We start from the raw sequence: 19,749 nt of genomic DNA, 5'->3' as shown, positions 1-19,749 counted from the left end.
TGACAGACCGTCTTGAATGATGTGATGATGATGATAAGCTCTGTGATCTACCAGGCACAAAAGGTATAGACGCTGTACAACAGCTCAGCTCCAACAACAGCTCAGCTCCAACAACAGCTCAGCTTCAACAACATCCTAAATAACGTCGTAGAAAGCGGTGTGACAACAAGACAATGTGATAATTGAAAACACTTTCAGCAAGAGACAGAGAGAGAAGAATGGTCCTCTGGCAGCTGTTGCGGGCAAGGGGGGCATTGCAGACCACGCGGGACCGGAATCTCGGCCATGGCAGGGTGGGGGGCCAGGCCGTGCCGGGTAGCTATAACGGGCCCCTGGGAGCATACGCGCCCGTGCACTATGCTGGGGACGCTGCACATGGCTCCGTGAAGTCTTTCTCCATGGGGGCCATCAACAAGATGACCATGCAGGACCTCAACTGGAGATTGGCTTCCTACATGGACGAGGTAGACACCGACTCTGCTTTAAATGTGCTGTAAACAAAGAGTTCTAGATGGTCAAGAAGAATTCTCTCTCTCTCTCCCTCTCTTTCTTTCTCTCTCTCTCTACATCAATATTTCAAACGTTTGAGTTTTTTGCATGCAGTTATTAATTTATTTTAAATCTGTTCAAATTCATGTCTAATGAGTAGTACATGCAGTTATTCTTGAAATTCCAGGGATTAAAATGTATACATATTTGATTCTTTAATTATACCCGAAAAAACATTGATTTTGAAACATTGATCTGACAATCTTTATTCAGCAACGATCATTTGTTTAAACTGGAGCATTTTAGAAAATTGTAAATTGAAAAGATATCTTGAGAAATTGCTATTTGACAACAATCCCAAATGGTCATTGGAATCTCGATAAAAGCGTTCATATAGTTATTTGTATCATGGTCCAGGGCTCCATTTTCTTGTTTAGTTATCATGAGTAAAGCTTACCTTGAATTTATTTTAAAGATAAAAAAATTGTTGGATCCTTTAATAAATTGATTATTCTAACCAAATCAAATAACATATTGATGCTGTATGTTTGGAATAATGAATGTAATTATTATAGACACACCAAAACATTATTATTTGATTAATATTAGAGAAAAACAGACACTATTTTAGAGTTGGGTTACTATTATTAAAATAATGCTGCACAGGACCCAGAGGAAACATACTATATAATAGACATACTATATATATAGAATCGTATAATAGATTAATAGACATTGGAATGCTGTTTGCTGATTTTCTGTGTACACTGAATGGCGGTTCAAGGTCCAGGCTTTGGAGGCGGCCAATGAGACACTGGAGATGCAGATCAATGAGCTGTTGGACAGAAAGAGCCCAAGTGATCTCATCAACCTCGACCGATACCTTGAAACTGTCAACTTGCTACACTCCCAGGTAAGCGCTGCAAAGATAATTACTGTGCCCTTTAAAACTTAATGGGTTCATCCTCAGTAATATCCGTTAGCCGCACCCACATAATCACTGCAAGTCATACATTCAAAGAACACACAGTGACATTTAAAAACAATGGACAGAGTAGACAACATAAAGGTGAGCGAGACTGGTTCTGACTAGCTGGGAAGATTAGTGCATACTTCGGTTTAATAGGTCATACAGGCACTGACAAGTCGATCTGAAAGGTTCTTACCGTGCCCAGATGAAAATGACATTTGATTTGAGATCATCTAATCTGTCACCATAATGATGACTTGAAATTAATGAACACAATGATCGTAACTCTTCAAAAAAAAAAAATCTTTCTTTCATACGCTCTTTCTCTCTGTGCCTCTACCTCTCTCTCCTCAGATCACAGAGGCTCAGACCGCCGAAGCACAGACCAAGCTACAGTTGGTCAGCCTAGTGCTGGTAGCCAGTGACCTAAGTGCCAGGTTAACACGCACACGCACACACATACACACACACACACTGGCGCGCATACACACAAACACACACAAGAATACCCTATCCAGCATTCATCCACACGCACATCTAAATGCTTTACTGTGCGTGCTGTGTTGTGCAGGTTGGATGCGGAGCAGGGCATGTGTGCGCATCTGCAGGCTAACCTGAGAGATCTGAGGCTGACAGGGGAGCAAATGTGGGCCAACACGCTGCCTTGCCTGTCCTGTCTCGCCAGCTCGCTCACACAGGAACTCACCGAGCTGCAGGCCCAACACCCCCAGGTCTGTGATCCTTTCCAAAATGCACCATCTCCTAGATAATATTTTGTATTGGACCACACTTAGTTGGCTGAATGTTTTACCTTGAATGTATTTAAAAATCAAATGAGTCAACAAGAACAAACCCCCTTGAGTCAGTAAAATATTTCAGTAAGTCATTATCTATCTATCTATCTATCTATCTATCTATCTATCTATCTATCTATCTATCTATCTATCTATCTATCTATCTATCTATCTATCTATCTATCTATCTATCTATCTATCTATCTATCTATCTATCTATCTATCTATCTATCTATCTATCTATCTATCTATCTATCTATCTATCTATCTATCTATATAGATATTCTTGTCTATATACCTATATCTATAACTATATCTATAACTATATATATATATATATATATATATATATATATATAGTATATATATATGCTAAATAAAACGGTGTGAGGTGATTTCATAAACCTTTAACTTTCTCTCTGACTGTTGATCCATTCTTTCGCCTGCCAATCACTCGGCCCTCCAGGATGTACAAGATCTCCGTGCCAAGGCGTCAGGGGAAATTTCAATACAGCTATCGTGTGCTGAATCAACCAAACTCAGCGAACAGCTGGAGATGTTCAGGGATGAGTCCCTGAATACGATGATCGACAAGAACCAGACACAAAACAATTACTGGTTCAACGCTCAAGTTAGTACAATTACAACTTTGTGTCAACTTTTCCACCTATCCTATACTAACGTACTATGTAATCTGTTGAGTTAGCTTAATGCACGTAAGTACAATTTATCACGACTATGTCCTCTACAATACGATACAAACCACACAATTATAAACTTCTTGGGATAGGCCACACACATTCACATGACATACACATAAAGCATGACAGATGGATGACAAACTGACACACAGTGGAGGAGCATGCGCAGCAATAAAAACTATAGATAAATAATGCTTCCATGTTTGTGTGGTTCTATACAGGCCTCCATGCTGACTCGTAACAAAGAAGAGGCTCCTTCTACATCCAGTTCAGAGGTCTCCCAGACAGAAATGAACAATCTGAAGATGAACAAGCTCATGTTAGAGGAAGAGCTGACCAAACTACAGACACAAGTAATATAGAACATTAATTTGAAACAAAAACTACAAATACATTGAATGTGCTTATATTTGTCATATATGGTTATTATCAGTGACCCAAAGATTTACAATTCCAGCAAATGCATATTCGTCTGTCTGTATAGAAAATATTGTTGGAAGGGAGTGACCTAAGCATAACGGATGGCTACAGTATGCAGCTTGCCCAACTACAGCAGAGGGCAGACGGTCTAGCGCTGCAGCTCAGCTCCGTTCGACAGGCGACAAGTGAACAGGCTGAGGAGTACCAGGCTCTGCTCCACATAAAGAGCGGCCTGGAGAGAGAGATAAAAGACTACACAGCTCTGCTCAGCGATGACAGGTATCGTGTTTCAACAGGCCAGAACCACAGGGCCACTTACCCTGTTAAAGTTGTATGTTGATTTATTGAGACAAGTTTTGCTGAAAGACTTTTTGGCAATCGTTTATATAACTAATTGCACATAGCTGAATAAGATAATGTGATGCTTAAAGTGACCCTTGAATACGTCAACCCACTTTAGCTCTAAGCAGACCTTCTCAACAAGGTATTAGCTTAACTTAAGTTTATGATTATGATCTCACGGTAGCTTTATTTTCCTCAACAGGACTCTGAGTTCAAGCTTTCAGACTATGACTAGTGCCGTTCCCCTTAACGTACAAACTAGTGGCACAGCCTTCCAAAGTACAGCCATAGTGGAGCACGATAGAAGAATTGGAGCTCAGACCAGGACACTCTGGAATGGGTCAGAGTTAAAAGCCCAAGAGTCACGTGTTCACATGCCAACAGCAATCCACCTAGGCCCCGTGGACCCAACATCAGATCTTCAGATCTCAGTAAGCCCTACTACACAAACGTCTATCCGACCAAACCAGGTGAGGTCAGCCGAAGATGCCCCAAGAAAATATTCCACATCTGTGACATCCATCGGTACCAGTGGTTTGCTTGACCGGTCATTGACATCTTCTGAAAACAAAATCCAGAGCATCACCAAAGAAATCCTAGGCACTTGCACTGGGAGCCAAGAAGGTGAATCCAAGATAGCGAGTTTAGAGTTGAAAGAACAGAGCATATTATTGGAAAGTCAAGTCCCAAGTCTACAAACTCCTACTGAAAACACTGTCATCGTTGAACCAAGAGGGGTCCAGGAATTCACTGGGACTACTCTTGACCGACAAATGACCAAACAAGTGACCAATACCGTAACAGAGATTGTCATCAAAAACAAGAATATACAGCACACCATTACTAAGGTGCCAAAACCAGAATCACATATCAACTCAGATTGCCTCACCCCAACAATCCCAGTCATAGAGAGACTACTAGAGAAAGAACATGACATTTCACCCGATCTAAGCATTACCAGTTGTGACATGCAGATAAGTGAAAGAAGCAGCAGCCAGTCCAATGTTTGCCAGATTGATTCCGTAGTGCTCCAGGCTGCAATTACAACAGGGACAGCAAATACAGATATTGTAGGGGAGCCAACAGTGGTGGATATAAACATATCTGAAGCTAAGAGAGTTACATCAATAGAGAGACCCACTGAAGAAGAGATCCATGTTGGCACCGTACAGGGGAACACACTAGATATCAGTCAGAAAAGTAAATCTGTGGAAATCACGGCAGTTGGCAATCATTTAGAGAAGACTATCCAAGAGAACACAGATGGTGATGCATTGGGAAAAGCACAGGCTAGTTTGGATGAAGCTCTTGTTAGCAAAGAAGTGGATGTCAGGGTTCGGCTGGAGAGTAAAACATATTCCACTGAGGATACATCAGATCAGATCCCAGGTACTGTTGTTAAACTCCAGGCTTCAACAGTTACCAAAGTAGAGGATGATAGGTCTCATGTCGGAGGCAATGCAGAAGGCGTACATCCGCACAGCAGTGTAGAAAGTAAGGCTGATGACAGTTTTGCGCCCTTGTTAGCCAGTGCTGTGAGGATCAAGGAGGAGGCTGAGGATGTTGAACAGAGTGCAATAACAAGCCATGGTTCCTCTGATGATATTGCTTCCATCAATCACACGCCTTTATCTGAGAACAACGCAATACCAGCAGTCATTGATGAAGGCCCCATAATTGAGAACAGAGAGGGAGCTGTCGAGTTGGACAATGAAGTGCCCCAGGTCCAGATCATTGAATTTGTTGAAAAAACTCATCATGTCAAAGAGATTGAAAAGGGTCTTTCTACACACTGTGCTCTCGTGGAGTTGAAAATGGATGAACCAGAACAGGAAGAGGGGAAGGAGATAGAGAAAGTGGACACAACGCTGCATGCAATAGACAATAGCCTTCGTTCAGACCTTCCAAAAACTATACAACAAGGCGATCAGGTTCATACAATTGTCAATGTGGTTTTTCCTAACTTAGACAGTGAGACTGCTGTGGTTGTAGAAGTCAACCCAACACACCAAAAAACGGTAACGCTTCTAATAGAAACAGACACTGGCATGTCTTCAGTGGTTAGCTGTGAAGAGGGGACCAAAGTTAATTTGAGCCAAACACACCCAGACCTAAGCTTGAGTCCTGAAGATACAGAGTTGTGTTTGAGTCTAAACAAAACCGTAGTGTGTTCTAGCACAACAACCCCAGGGGTATCTGAAGGGAAATTCGTGACTGCAAGGGATTCTGATTCCCTTTTGAGTCGGATTGATCCACACACTACTTTAAGCCAGAAGGAATCAGGCCCTGTCGAAACTAATGATGCTGAGATCATTGACCAAAATGAATTGGACACTTGTTTCAGTCTGGTTGATTGTGACGTCATGACTCAAAATGAGTTTGAGATTTGTTTCAGTCCTATTGATACTGCCGACATGACTCAAAATGAATTGGAAATGTGCCTCAGTCCCGTTAATCAAGATAATCTCAATGAAAATGAACTAGAAGCTTGCATGAGTCCTGTTGATAATAGTGACATTATGAGCCCAAATCAATATGAAACTTGTTTCAGCCCTGTTGATAATAACGACATTCTGAGCCAAAATGAGTTGGAAGGTTGTTTCAGCCCCGATGATAATGACATCCTGAGCCCAAATGAATCCGAAACTTGTTTCAGCCCAGTTGATAATGACATTCTGAGCCCTAATAGGTCGGAAGCTTGTTTGAGCCCTGATGCCAACGAGACTGGTTACATTAATCGTGAAGAATGCTTCAGTCCATCAGATGATGTGTGCATGAGTCCAACAGAGGAAAGAATTTCCAATCCGGTTAAGAGATATTTGCTAACCACAAAAGAAGATAATCAATCTTTGCCATTTTCTGGAAAGCTGAGTTTGAAGGAAAAGGACAAGGCCTCCACTGCTAGTGAGCCCCCGAAAAAAGGGAACCGTTTTAGAAAAGTGCTAAGCTCTGGATTTAAGTTTCTGTCTAAAATGGATGCAGGAAGCAGGGAAGAGGCAAATAATCGTGAAAGAAGTTACAGAAATAGAAGCATCGGAGGGATTGGAAAAGATGCTTTAAGTCCAGTAGGTAGTCCACCAGATAATAGGTCCAGGAAACTCAGCCTTGGAGACAGAGAAGACACCAGATTTCACAGTATCACTCGTAGCTCACGGAGCTCCAGTTCAAATAAGAGTTTGGATGGGCAGAACGATTCAACCAGAATGGCCTCTGGTAGCAGTTTAACAAACGAAAGATCTCATTGCTTCAGGAGCGTCCCCACCAGAAGAGCTAGCTTTAGTTCTTCGAGTAGCAATACAGAGGCTGCTGTCAAAAACAACAGGGCGACCAGTCCTGGAGGACGAATCTTTAGCGGGGGAAGCGGTGAGTGGAAGCTGTATGGTGGAAGCGTGGGCCGCACGAGCAATGCCGGCAGCGCACCCGGCAGCAGCGTAGGTAGCGGCGGGAGACTAGCTAGGTCAGGGAGCGGGGACAGAATTAGCAACGCGACAAGTAGCAAAGTCATTAGTAGTTCAAGGAGATATGGCAGCGTGGGCAGCAGTGAGTCGAAGCCTGTGTACAGCAGCGCTAGCGGGCGCATCAGCGGCGTGGTGCGGCAGAGCGGTGTACCCGGGGGCACCAGGGCTCCAAGCCCCGGTGCCGCGCGGAAGCTGGGCTCCTCGCCCGGAGGCAGCGGAGGGAGACTCAGCTCAGCGTTTGGCGGGAGCAGGATGAGCAGCGGTAGCGCGGGGAAGCACAGTCAATCGGGCAGCAACGATAGGCTCAGCGGTGGGCAGGTCCTGAGAGTCAGCAGCACGGCGGGCCAGGTGAGGACCAATAGCATGGGAGGAAGGGTGATCAGCAGCAGCGACCGGCCAGGCTCCAGCGTGGGTAGCGGTATTGGCTCCAACAAGGAGCGCATCAGCGTGTGCAAGAGGGCCGCACTGTCCATCTCAGCGGCCGGGAGGGAGAGGAGCCAAGAGAAACACAGGTCCACCCAGCGAATGGCTTCGGGTAAGGGTTGCACCACATGGAAATGCATATTATTCACCCCCACCCCAAGTCAACGATTATCTGAAAACCATGCACCTATGTGCACGCATAGATATAGATGCATTTAAAACACCCTCACAAAATGATTGTTTAACTAAATTCTTTCTTCTTTTTCATGCTTTTTTGTTGCGCAGCCAAGAGTATTCAGCATTGGGTCACGACGGGGGTCGGGGGAACAGAGGGTATGGACGACCAGGACGACATCCTTAACCTCTGATTGGGAAGAAGTGGGACAAACTGGGTACTTGCATTGACTTTGATGACCATACTTCCATAATTTTCTTTTGCCAAATAATGATGATAATTGCAATCCAAATGGGGAAAAAAAGGAAACCAATCCATGAGTGTTGCATGGACAGCTTTATATTTTATCACAGTTTTATTGGTAATGCGTTACGATAAGAGTTCATTAATTAACCATTAATAAACATCAGTTAATGCATTAATAAACATTATTTTGAAGTTTTAGCATAAGGGTTAGGTTTAGGGTAAGGAAAAGGGTTAGGGTAAGTGGGTATTGGTTAACCCTAACGTATAAAAAATGTAATGCACGTACCCAAGCTAATATGAACACCATTAATAAACTTGAACACCATTTGTAAAGGATACATAGACATGTTGATTTCCTGTTGGTTAATGATTATTACTGCATTAACCAATGTTAATTCATGTACCTTCATTGCAAAGTGTTACTGTTTTATTGAGTTGTTGTAAATGTTGGCTAATATTTAACAAATAAATTTCACTAAATGATTGTTTATGTTTCATGATTATCAATATTTTGTGTTTTGATATATTTAAATTATATCACAGCTACCAACAAAGTAAAATTGATTATCAAAATATAGTCATACATTTTGTTTGCTTCTAACACCACAAATTTCACATGCATTTACAAAAAAAAGTAAATACTTTATCGTGTTCATTCATTAAATTTTCCGTAACTTATGACGGCAAATACTTTTGCAATCTCTCGGAAAGGTATGAACCCTTTGGTTTAGGAGGTTGCCGTCGTCAGCAAATTAAATTTAACTTGGGGACAAAAAGCAACACCATGACTGCATGTTTGTACAGCTAATGCATATGCCTCATAGTAGTTTAAGTTGTAAAGTTCTACTGCCTATAAATTTCTCGCAATGTCATAATTTTAAGTTAGAATCTCAGTGTCTAGCTCACATATGTATTATAAGTCTTTTCCTCAGTCCTTATAAATACTCAAATTACCAAATTAAGTTTTCCATCGAGGTCAAGGAAAAGTGGTTGTTTAGTGGTTATTTCTGAGGTTTTTTTTTAATATATGGTCTACTAAAACTCAGAAAAAGCAAAAGTTTGTAAGAAACCAAACCCTTTGTAAATCCGTCAAGATTTCAGCGAGACAAGAGTATTAGCGTTTTTTAGGCTTCCCAAGGTCACCATGGAGCCTTTATTTCTATGGGTTTACATTTCGTTCTGTGTAGCATTGAAAAATCGGAGAAACAATCCCATTCAGAATGCATTGGTTTTGTTGTTTGGAGCACCGGTATTTTTATTTATTTATTTTCAGTTTTTGAGGAGGTGCCTAAAAAATGCAAAATTTTCTGCAATCATCCAAAATCCAATGGAAAAACCCGTGGCCAACATATGTCATCCCTCCACCACTCATACTGTAAAAACACATGTTCAAGTTGAATGATAATGCATGAATTTATTCTTCATTCTGCCATAGTAACACGCTAAATAAATGGCAAAAAATAGGCTGAGAACGAATTTGTATGTGCGATATGTTCAATAAAACGTTATCACGGACAAAATACGTTTTTCAGACAAACGTAATTGAGAATGCCGAATAGTTCTCTGGGAACGTAATTTTGATGAGAAAGGGTTGCTCTGTCAGTTGTCAAAAAAAGCGGACGGACGTGGTCTCTATAGCAACGACCTCAGCTACCCAACACTGATCAAAACAATTATTGTCTCTCTCAATCAAAGCACAAAACAGGACAACTGATGTCCCCATGCGTCGAAAAAAGAAGCACAAGGTCCTCTGTTATCCAATGGAATGAATGCTCATAGCTTCATATATTGCCGTGGAGGGATTAGGCCTACATTGTAACGAGTTGAAAACCCAGTGCGTCGAAAAAATAAGCACAAGGGTACCCTTTTGCGGCAGAGGCACCGTCAGTCAACGGACGTGGGAAGGCGTGGCTGACGGATGGGGGTGTAGTCTTTGCAGAGGCATCCGTCAGCCAATCAAATCGCTTCGCCGGGTTCTTCCCGCTTCTTCCTGCTTGTTGCGATGCAAGATGACCCGCATAATTTGCATACGCGATCTGATTGGATGACGGTGTAAGTTCCATATTGGCTCGGCTACCAGATCGGCTCGGGGTCCGTCGTCTGCTGATTACGTCACACAATACGCTATCTACAGCAATAAGGTCTTTTATGGCTTAAATTAAAGAGCCTGTAATGATCTTTCATTTTGAACATAGACCATTCCCAACCTATCTGTATGGATAGTTTTCTTCTAAAAACAAAACGTCCCTCGGAATCATCTTGGCTGTTAAGATAAGCCGTCCGTGTTGCCAGATTGGGCACATTTTCAGCCTGATTTGGCTACTTTGAATCACGTTAGGCTGGGAAAAACGGGATATATGCCCAATCTGGCAACACAAACCGAAACTAGACAGACCTACTCGCGCTCACACATGTGCTCGCTGTGGTTGCTATGACGACAGCCAGAGCTACAGCACAAAACAGCCAATCACAACTGTCCCTTAGCAGCCAATCACAATGTAGCCTACGCCCATTCAAGCGTACAGCCAATGATATTGTGTAACGTAATCAGCAGACGACGGACCCCGAGCCGATCTGGTAGCCGAGCCAATGTGGTACTTACAACGGATCCGTCGCTGCCGAAAAAGTTGAAATTTGTTCAACTTTTTGACGGAGCCGAAGGCTCCAACGGAATGGACGGATCCACAATGCATTGCGCGTCCGTCCCCATTCAAAGTCAATGGGGATCAGTCAACGGACGGAGGTAGTGGGCACGAGGCGATGTGTTGCAACGATATGACTATACTAACTGTTGTTGTCCCGACTGCTTACGGAACCATGTGATTTTACTGTACAGATTTTGAGAACATATCCTTTGAGAACCTCACGTGAAAGCTTGGTCCATTGAAAACCCTTGTTTGATGTGGACGTTTTCATGCCGATCTGGTAGCGTTCGCAGCGATCCACACAAACACACAACCGTAGCTGAAGGCATTTATTTTGAAAACGTTTCGAGATACCACACAAAGGCTGTTTAGAGTAGAGGCGCATGAAGATTTTGTGTGATGGCTGGCTTAACCGCGGATGGATGAATGACGGCTCACTTGGCCGCAGTCTTTGAAAACCTAAAATGACTTACAGACTTATTGCAGTTCGCAATACTTCTGGCGATGCCACGCTAGTATAACACATTTATTATTGCAATGCTGAAACTGACCATTTTGAAAAAAATAATCTAAATTTCAAAGGTTTGACACGGCCGACTAAGTTACATGTAGCCTATATATAACTAGAAGGAAAATATTCTGTGAAAAGATGTCTGCCCATTACTACTAGGCAGCCATCATTTGCAAGCAAAGTGTAGTTAAACAGTACTTGAGCAAAATAAAATATGCAAACAATAAATACATTGCAAACTCGAGCATAAGTTGATCAACTTATGGACTTGTTATTGCTTGTAATTGGTGAGATATCTCTCTTCAACATTGTGAATTTGGACTGCAGTTCCCAAATTAAACGCATGATGTCATTGTTTCATCTTGTATCAATAACTACAATTCCAAAGAGCCATCATGCATATGAATGAACCCATTTACACAAAGATCACACTGGTAAATGTAATACCACCTCAATGTGATCACGCTTTTGAAAGTATCGTGGGCAAGTGCATCTTGTCTAACCTGCTCTCAAAAAGGGATTGTTCACATTCTCGGTGTGCGACACATAGGCTACTTCATATATTCACAATACCTTATGAAATGTAGGTCTGTATTTTAGGAAAATAATCACATAGAAGTTGGAAACTGAAGCTCGGAGATTGGGAGTTTGTGCTGAGGGCAATAACCGAGTGTTTTTGTTGGTGTTATGCTATGACATGAGCTAACCACTGGATGGCAATATATTCAATTTTTTCTACAGAGGACGCAGTAATGCATTGCATTGACTCCCTACAAAAAACTTTATTTCCTTACTCCGCGAATGTATTTGGTTCTGTCTTTGTAAGTGGCAAAAAACGTAGTTACAATATGTGTACTTTATTTACGTTTATTTTAGTTGAGCATCTTATTTCAGTTTTATCTTAATTTTTGGCTAAATATCGTAGACGCTATGTCTAAATGAAAATACCTTTCAACGGCAATAGCACATAGAAGGTTAAACAGGGTGTTGGCTACATCACATGCGATAAGCGATATATTTGTGTTACAAATACAAATACAAAGTTTGCTAACTCATAGCAATGTCTAGGTCCACATGAAGAGGCTGTGCGGGAGGCTGAGGCAATCAAAGAGGTGTTTCAGGTCGAGGGACCACTCCCCTGTGCCGACTAACAGTCGGTTGTTTTAATGCGACAACAACCATAGCCAAAACCCTATGGTGAGTTTGCTGACCTGGGATAATTTTCTTCTTTTTTTGGGCATAAGCAAGTTAAACTACGCGCACATATACGCGGGAATATGCACACCCACACTCACACACAAACAAATATGCGGGCATACTAGTCATGAAGACAAGCCAACTATCATGTGTGCTTGCGCCTGCACACAGCCACTCATACAGTCGCACACACAGACACAGGCGCACAAACACACACGTACACACACAGTTTAATCACGGATTTGTTTATTGAAGGTGCATGCTTGCATTGCAACTAATGTGTCCCTTAAGAAATAAGTGAAAGAGCTGCACAAAGGTGTGTCTCTATGCTTCTCCTATATGACAGGAATGATTTATAGGGCAAAAAGCATAAAAAAACACAACCCCAAACCTAAAAATAGCACAATGTTATAATCCCTCAGATCTGCTTCTGCGTCCGCCGAGCTCAAGCATGCCTGAATAAACATGCGATAATCTGTCCTGCCCACTTAATCTTAAATAAAGGACAGACAAGATCCCTCTTAACACAGCAGAAGTATTCATTAGGAGACCACACTAAGAGGTGAATAAAGCCACTGGTTTAAAGTGAGAACCGAGAACTACAAACCTGGTCAACTAGTATCACTCTGGCCCCCGAATGTCCACCAATCAGAGTGGCGACACTTGGGGGTGTGTTCCAGCATAGGGGTGGGTGGATGGAGGAAGTACTCATTCGCATGACACGGTAGCGTTTATTTTCCTGCCCCAACATGCAGTTTCTGGAGGTGAAATATAATTAATTTAAATGTCAGAACCCTTTTGTGTCTAGTGTGCATGGTGCATATTTAACTGTCATCTCACGGTGGCTCAACCGTGTAAAGGTCAGACTTTGCGCAATGGCGGTCATGAGTTTCGATCACCAATTCCCCAGCTTAACAAAACTTTGACAGCAAACCTTTGATATATATAATATTTATGTATAACATTTCCTCGAAGCAAGTTAGAGTTAAACAGTGTGTATAATTCCATCTGCACCGATCACCATTATTTTCAACTGAGTTAGTTTCTTAACTTGAATAAAGCCCAATCCCCCAAACGTAAATCAGGGTTTTATTCTCTCTGTGGAAAAAAAAGATCTAGTTTTAAACTAAATGGCAGATGACAGACAGATGGCAGATGCAGAGACATTGTTGTTTGCTACTGATGCAGTTGCAGCCTTGTGTCTAGATAGCCAAAGAGGGTGCATTTACTGGTTGTTTTGCAACCTCCTTTATCGATGTGGGACAAAACCTTCCTACTGTTGGAGAGATGGGAGCTTCCATTATTAACAACATCCTCAACAAAAGAATCCCACCTTACAAATGGACGGCATTATTTAACCAAGCCTGTGTGAAACCTAATCTGTCAGCAAAACAGTTTAACAGATTTAGAGCCAACGGTACTATTCAAACCAGTATTAACTTTGCAAACACACACACACACACACACACACACACACACACACACACACACACACACACACACACACACACACACACACACACACACACACACACACACGTACACACACAATGATGCACGCAAACATACAGACAGACACAAACACATACAAACGACCACACAAACACACAAATTTGATATATTATAACCAACGAAATGCTTGTTTTCATAAATATATATATATATTCTGAATGGCAGATCATTATCCACCGTTATCCAAAGTTGATCATGGGCAAATATGAAGGACTGTGAACTTATTTTTAGGCATCCACTTTTTGCTTAACATAACAATGATTAAATGGCCACATTGTTCTCAGGCACGGGTTAAGTAACAGATAAGCAAGTTAACCTGGCAGGAGATTGACAGCTGTGTATGCTGCATGCGTTTCTGTTAGACCGGCATAACGCGAGGTTATCATGTCATGTTATCATGTTATCATCAGAGTATCAACTAGGATTTTTCTTCAGAATAGCTCTATTTCTTTATCTTAGAAAAACCTGTGTTAACTTGAAAATATATGATGATATGGAATATCAAAAACAATTCCAAAATCATTTTTTTTGCTGATGTTGAAATAATGAAATTATGTGACAAAAAAGGTGCTTTGAAAGTCATTACATTATACGTTTTTGGCTCAGTCCTGATCGAAGCGACCCGGGTTTGATTCCAGCCCATGGTCTTTTGCTGCATGTCCTCCTATCTATCTCCCATACTTTCCTTAATATCTCACTCTATAATAAAGCATACAAATAAATATACTTATTAAGGAAATTCAGAAAATTGAAATGAATGCGTAAATTGAATAATAGATCACTGTAATACAATAAATCGGCAATACCACTAAAATATTAAGAGAATGTCCCATAAAGAAGTTATTCAGAGCTAAGCTTAGAGCAGGTGTGGGCCTGACAGCAGCCATAAAAGGAACCTGCCAGAGGGCATAGGGGCGAAACCTGTTTAAACAGAGGCATCGTTATGCCTACGGCAATGACCAGCCCTTATTCATCTGGAGTCTCTCAAGCTGTCACACGAAGATCCACACATGCAAATGTCAACTTGTACAAAGTGTAAACGTGCATGCTTACATGCAAGCAGGAAAGCACAAAATGTACACATTATCTTCAACAGGAGTCTCAGAACTGGAAGCAGAAATGGGAATGGGCCAAATCATCTGTGTGGGTCTGGATCCGAACACCTTACGGGACCCATTGTCGAGAGTGACAGGTCTATCAATTGTTAAAAAATAAATAACGTTAAAGTTCCCAAAATAGTTCTGAATGTTGAATCCCAGAATGTTGGAGTGGTCGAGAAAACTGGTGCTCGGAATGTCGGAGGCCAGAGTCATCTCTGTGATTTGGGTTGGCGATCCGGGATTGGTTGAAGCACAATTACTTCACCCAACGTTGTTTGTTATTACATTATAATAGTAGATCATATCCAGACCTGATTTGGTTTTTGTTATTTGCATGAGAAAATATGTACCTGTCCTCCTGAAGGTGTGATAATGATTGTGGTAATTACGGCCACATTAGTTGCAAGTTGCAAAGGATGTTAAATCATGTTGGTGGATGATGGCTTCACGGCCTTAAACAGTTCTCCAAAATGATTTTATTCCCTGTATCTTTATTCTTTTGTGTGCATTTGCGTACCCATGTCTATGGGCCAATTTATTTTTAATGTCTGCCTTCACTCCATGATGATCTGCCGCATGTCCTATCAAATAAATCCAATGTCAGGCGGAAGAGTCTTCGCAGTGCCAGTGCATTCCTCAGCTTTCCCCCTCCAGTGATTAGGTATGATTGTCAGTCTTATCTTGTAAACATTTTGAGCTGAAATGGTAGAACCTAACTTATGGAACCAAAAATTTTGAACGCAAACTGTAGAATCGAACAATGCAACAAAACATTTTAACTGAAACGGTAGAACTTAACATACGAGAACGTTGGGGTTACGTGGTAACCCTGGTTCTCTGAGTGGAGAGGTGGCCTCGATACGATAGAGAACCAAACATTTTGAACTGGAACAGTAGAACTTCTGAATGTTTTTGTAGTGAAGCTAGAGACGTTGGCAGGGAGCGGGCTGTGTGAAAGCTTGAGCGGTAGTCTGCGTTGGCGTGCACACAACACACGGCCATGACAGATGATAATTATTCCATTAAAAGGTGTTTATTCTTGCTGAAGGTGCCACAGGAACTTGGCACGCACGGAGCATCCGACTGAGTGTACTTTATGTAACACTAAGTAAATACGGTCTGAAGATGTGTTGATGTGGATTTGGATGTGACTTAAAATAGTTTTTTCTCCAATCATTCGAAACCTTTAATTCCATGTGTACACTCATCCTTTGTGTCTTTCTATGTCTCTCAGTGCTCTGTGTTCCACCTCCCCTTGCCTTCATGCAGCGGCGCTTCTACTTGAGGACCCCTGCGGCCTCGCCCGGATCTCCAAAGGAGAGCCTATCTCTGGAAAAAGTTGTTGATAATCAAGCTCTATTTTTTATGCTTTTTAATACACTCTGGAACTTGATTTGTCTTAAACATTGAAGAATGTAAATGTTTATCTCAAAAAGTTATTTACTTTCCACATTAAAATATATAAATAAAAAGTTGTTTAAAAGTATTAGTAGGCTGTATTTGTTAGTAAGTATTATTAGTATTGAGTAGAAACAAAATATTTCTACACTGCTATTATTAAACATGACATGCTATGGTAGCCAACCAAAAACTGTTAAATGTATTGATCTTAAACATTAGTTTATTGGAATATATCATATTCACTACCCCATGCACACACATGCACACACACACACACACACGCACACACACACACACACACACAATCTTCTGATAAAGGCTATCCAGTGTTGTGCAATTACAAACCCTTTAACCAGCTCTTGCTCACTCTCTCTCTCTCTCTCTCTCTCTCTCTCTCTCTCTCTCTCTCTCTCTCTCTCTCTCTCTCTCTCTCTCTCTCTCTCTCTATCTTTCTCTCCCTCTCACGTTCACATAAAATGCCTGCGTGCCAAGTAATATGAATTCGATTTGCTACATATCTATCCGATGTGCTTCATAAAACATTGTAGGGTTTCGACTCAGATGCCTTGGCTTTACAAGGCTACTGCTGTCATGCCTTCATTCCTACTTATTTTTTTCATTGTTCTTGCCCTACTTTGATTTCCCTATTACCTCATTCAATGGCGCCAGTTTCTCATTTCCTGTCGCCTCATTCTTTCAAATTATTATCCACCAGATCTATTCACCTTTTCATCTCACCAATTATTATTAATTATAATGTTGACAACAGCACACCATTCTGTTGGGTGGTTAGCTTGGGACATGGCCAATGCAATATACACGCCCACACAGAACCCAACGAATATAGAAATTAAGATGGCACCCATGTGTAGCAAATTAAGTTTTGTCATAAACCAAAGTGGCAAGCCACCAACTGCACTCTAAATAACATACGTGTTAGGATACACTTACTCACTCCTCAATCACAATCACAATGCACTCACTCACTAGAGTACTTTCACATGTCCACTTGAAAAATAGTCTGCTTGGATTTTGAATGATTTAAGTAGTAAATGTGCAAGTTGCTCAAAGAAAGTTGGTCAGTGACGTTGGAGTATCGAAGACATAAGGCAAGCAAAATAGCACACCTATTTTCAAAAATACACAATTATCCTCATGTTTCAAGAGTGAAATTGGTTGATGAGTAAACGCTCTACTTCATTCTACCATTAATTCAGGCTAAAAGAAAATGACAACTTTGTTGGAAAGAGAAGAGGTTTACCTTATTCATTTTTACTTATTAATTCATGTCATCCAAATGACATAAAGATCAAGGCTCGCGACGAGCAAAAACACTTCTAATAAACGTAATTCAAACAGTGCAGGGATCCCAGAGGGACTTGTCCTGTCAACTCCTACACCGAGAGGACTAACCTCCCCATCGCGCCCTGAAATTCTTCAACCACAAACGAGTGCCTGGGAAGGTATTCAATTCTAATGTCTGACAAATAATAACACGTAGAGGTATTGTGCGTGTGTGCAGATGAGGCCGTTAGATGAAATTGAACTAGTTTGGATGTTATGTTGCCTGATTTTAAACACATGATATTGTTATTCTTAACAGCGCTGGGAGTCTTGTTTTTTTGTTGCTGTTTTAAAGCTGAAATCAAATGTCTTATCTCACTGCTTTTACTTTGTTACGTTTGCATGTTGTGTGTTGAGCGATGATTATTGCCTCTTGGAATGTGACGTGCATAAGGAACATTTCTCAATGAGGTTGGGTGAGATTGTGCACACATAGGTGACCAGCCCATCCTCCTTCATGTTGGCCTTTTTCCGCACAGAGTGAATACACATATATATGTATATACTAGAGCTGTCAGTTAAACACGTTATTAACGGCGTTAACGCAAACCAATTTGAACGATTTTTTATTATTATTTTTTTTTTTTTATTTGGGCTCAAAACAAAGTAGCAGTAGCCTGACTGCTATGTTCAAGGCATATATTTGTATGTTCATCGTTTAATTGCATTATAGGCTTTTTTTTTGTACCGTCCTGTTTTGATCAGTATATGCCAATGTTGTTATCAATAAAAAAACATTTGCACAAGGCAAGCCGATGCACTTTTCCATGTTGATAAGAGCATTAAAATAAGAAAAATTAATGGGACAAAGAATTCAAGGGATATTTAGCATAGAATTTTTTTTACGATTAATCGTGAGTTAACGATGGCATTAATGCGATTAATCTTGATTCAATATTTTAATCGCTTGTCAGCCCTAGTATATACATATATATATATATATATATATATGTATATATATTTATATTTTCATATGCTTGTAGGCCTGTTATGGACAGGAGAGTGAAGAAAAGAAAAGTGTGCCCGAGAAATACATTGATGGTATGAAGCATGTAGCAACAGTACGATGCGTACAGTTAGCAACCCAGTGGGTTCAGAACGATTCTATTCTATTTCTATTTTAACATAATTTTTAAAAATAAAACTGTTGTCTGTGGTTGAAAAGTTACTAGTCAGAAGACGATCCGTGGCCTGTGATGTCATTGAACTGTAGTTTTACAGGCAGGTTGCAGGGTTTGAGAAAACATCAAACTGACTAAACATCATCGAGTAGGTACGTCTAAAAATAAAAAGAGCAGGGAATGCAGCGGTGGACACACCCTGTTAAAGTGTGAACTATAGCCGGGGGTTGACTAGAAAATGTACTTTAGTACACTCATCAAGGTTTTTCTGTTGGTATAAGTAAATCATGGATACAGTAGAGGCATTTTAATGCTGTAGATGATGATGGTCAAATATTATTTTGAAGTTATGGTTTAGGTTGGCGGATAAATTTGTTATGGTCCTGTCCATAGAATTTTGATGAACATACTTACATCTATATCTGCAACAACATATATATACGTTTATATAAGTATAGGTTGCATGTACCTCTTCTTAGAGGGGAGTTGGACACAAGTTTTGCTCGTATAAAAATTACAAACTGCCGAAGTTTCACGATACGCTAAACCGTCAGCATATTTTGAGACTCTGTCAAAAAGAGACCATCTAATGAAGCCTATACGTCTATAGGGGAAAACCGCCTGTCGCTGAACATTTCTCTTTCCTTTCATAATGCAAAAAGGTGGGGTCTTTATCAGCATCATTATATAACTCTGCAGCTTAACTCACCTCCAGCATGTTTTTGACATTCACTGAAACCGTAGATGCAATCCAAAGACGCATGTACAAACACGCCTGACAGGTTAATAGTGGGACCGGCTGAAGCAGGTTTCCAAGGTGTGGCTTTGTGCCCCAGGACAGGTAGAGGAAGGGAGGAATGTTGAAAGTGAGACCAACACCAACTCAATGAAAGCGGTTTA

At 41.0% G+C, this 19,749-nt stretch overlaps 1 protein-coding gene across 3 annotated transcripts; it reads left to right on the top strand.

The window, feature by feature from the left end:
• LOC130375311 (keratin, type I cytoskeletal 19-like) lies at positions 1 to 16,428 on the top strand. 3 transcript variants are annotated; one of them, XM_056582139.1, is made up of 9 exons: positions 1 to 464; positions 1,274 to 1,402; positions 1,814 to 1,896; positions 2,031 to 2,190; positions 2,720 to 2,884; positions 3,176 to 3,307; positions 3,439 to 3,653; positions 3,919 to 7,709; positions 7,883 to 8,464. In XM_056582139.1, exons 1-9 carry the CDS (start codon positions 219 to 221, stop codon positions 7,963 to 7,965), a joined length of 5,004 nt encoding a protein of 1,667 aa, XP_056438114.1. In that variant the 5' UTR covers positions 1 to 218; the 3' UTR covers positions 7,966 to 8,464. The 3 variants fall into 3 exon arrangements, with proteins under 3 accessions (XP_056438114.1, XP_056438128.1, XP_056438120.1); XM_056582153.1 differs by lacking the exons at positions 3,919 to 7,709; positions 7,883 to 8,464 and adding an exon at positions 16,253 to 16,428; XM_056582145.1 differs by lacking the exons at positions 3,919 to 7,709; positions 7,883 to 8,464 and adding an exon at positions 16,218 to 16,428.
• The last annotated feature ends 3,321 nt before the right edge of the window (positions 16,429 to 19,749 follow it).

The sequence above is a fragment of the Gadus chalcogrammus genome, chromosome 2 (genome assembly GCF_026213295.1).
Source record: "Gadus chalcogrammus isolate NIFS_2021 chromosome 2, NIFS_Gcha_1.0, whole genome shotgun sequence".
NCBI lineage: Eukaryota > Metazoa > Chordata > Actinopteri > Gadiformes > Gadidae > Gadus > Gadus chalcogrammus.
This window is presented reverse-complemented; position numbering and strand designations above follow the sequence as displayed.

Excerpts from the sequence above, each read along its gene's own strand:
- LOC130375311 (XM_056582139.1), top strand. The coding sequence starts at position 219 with ATGGTCCTCTGGCAGCTGTTGCGGGCAAGGGGGGCATTGCAGACCACG. Across the intron at positions 465-1,273 it reads TGGCTTCCTACATGGACGAG|GTCCAGGCTTTGGAGGCGGC; the intron begins GTAGACACCGAC and ends TGGCGGTTCAAG. Across the intron at positions 7,710-7,882 it reads CACCCAGCGAATGGCTTCGG|CCAAGAGTATTCAGCATTGG; the intron begins GTAAGGGTTGCA and ends TTTGTTGCGCAG.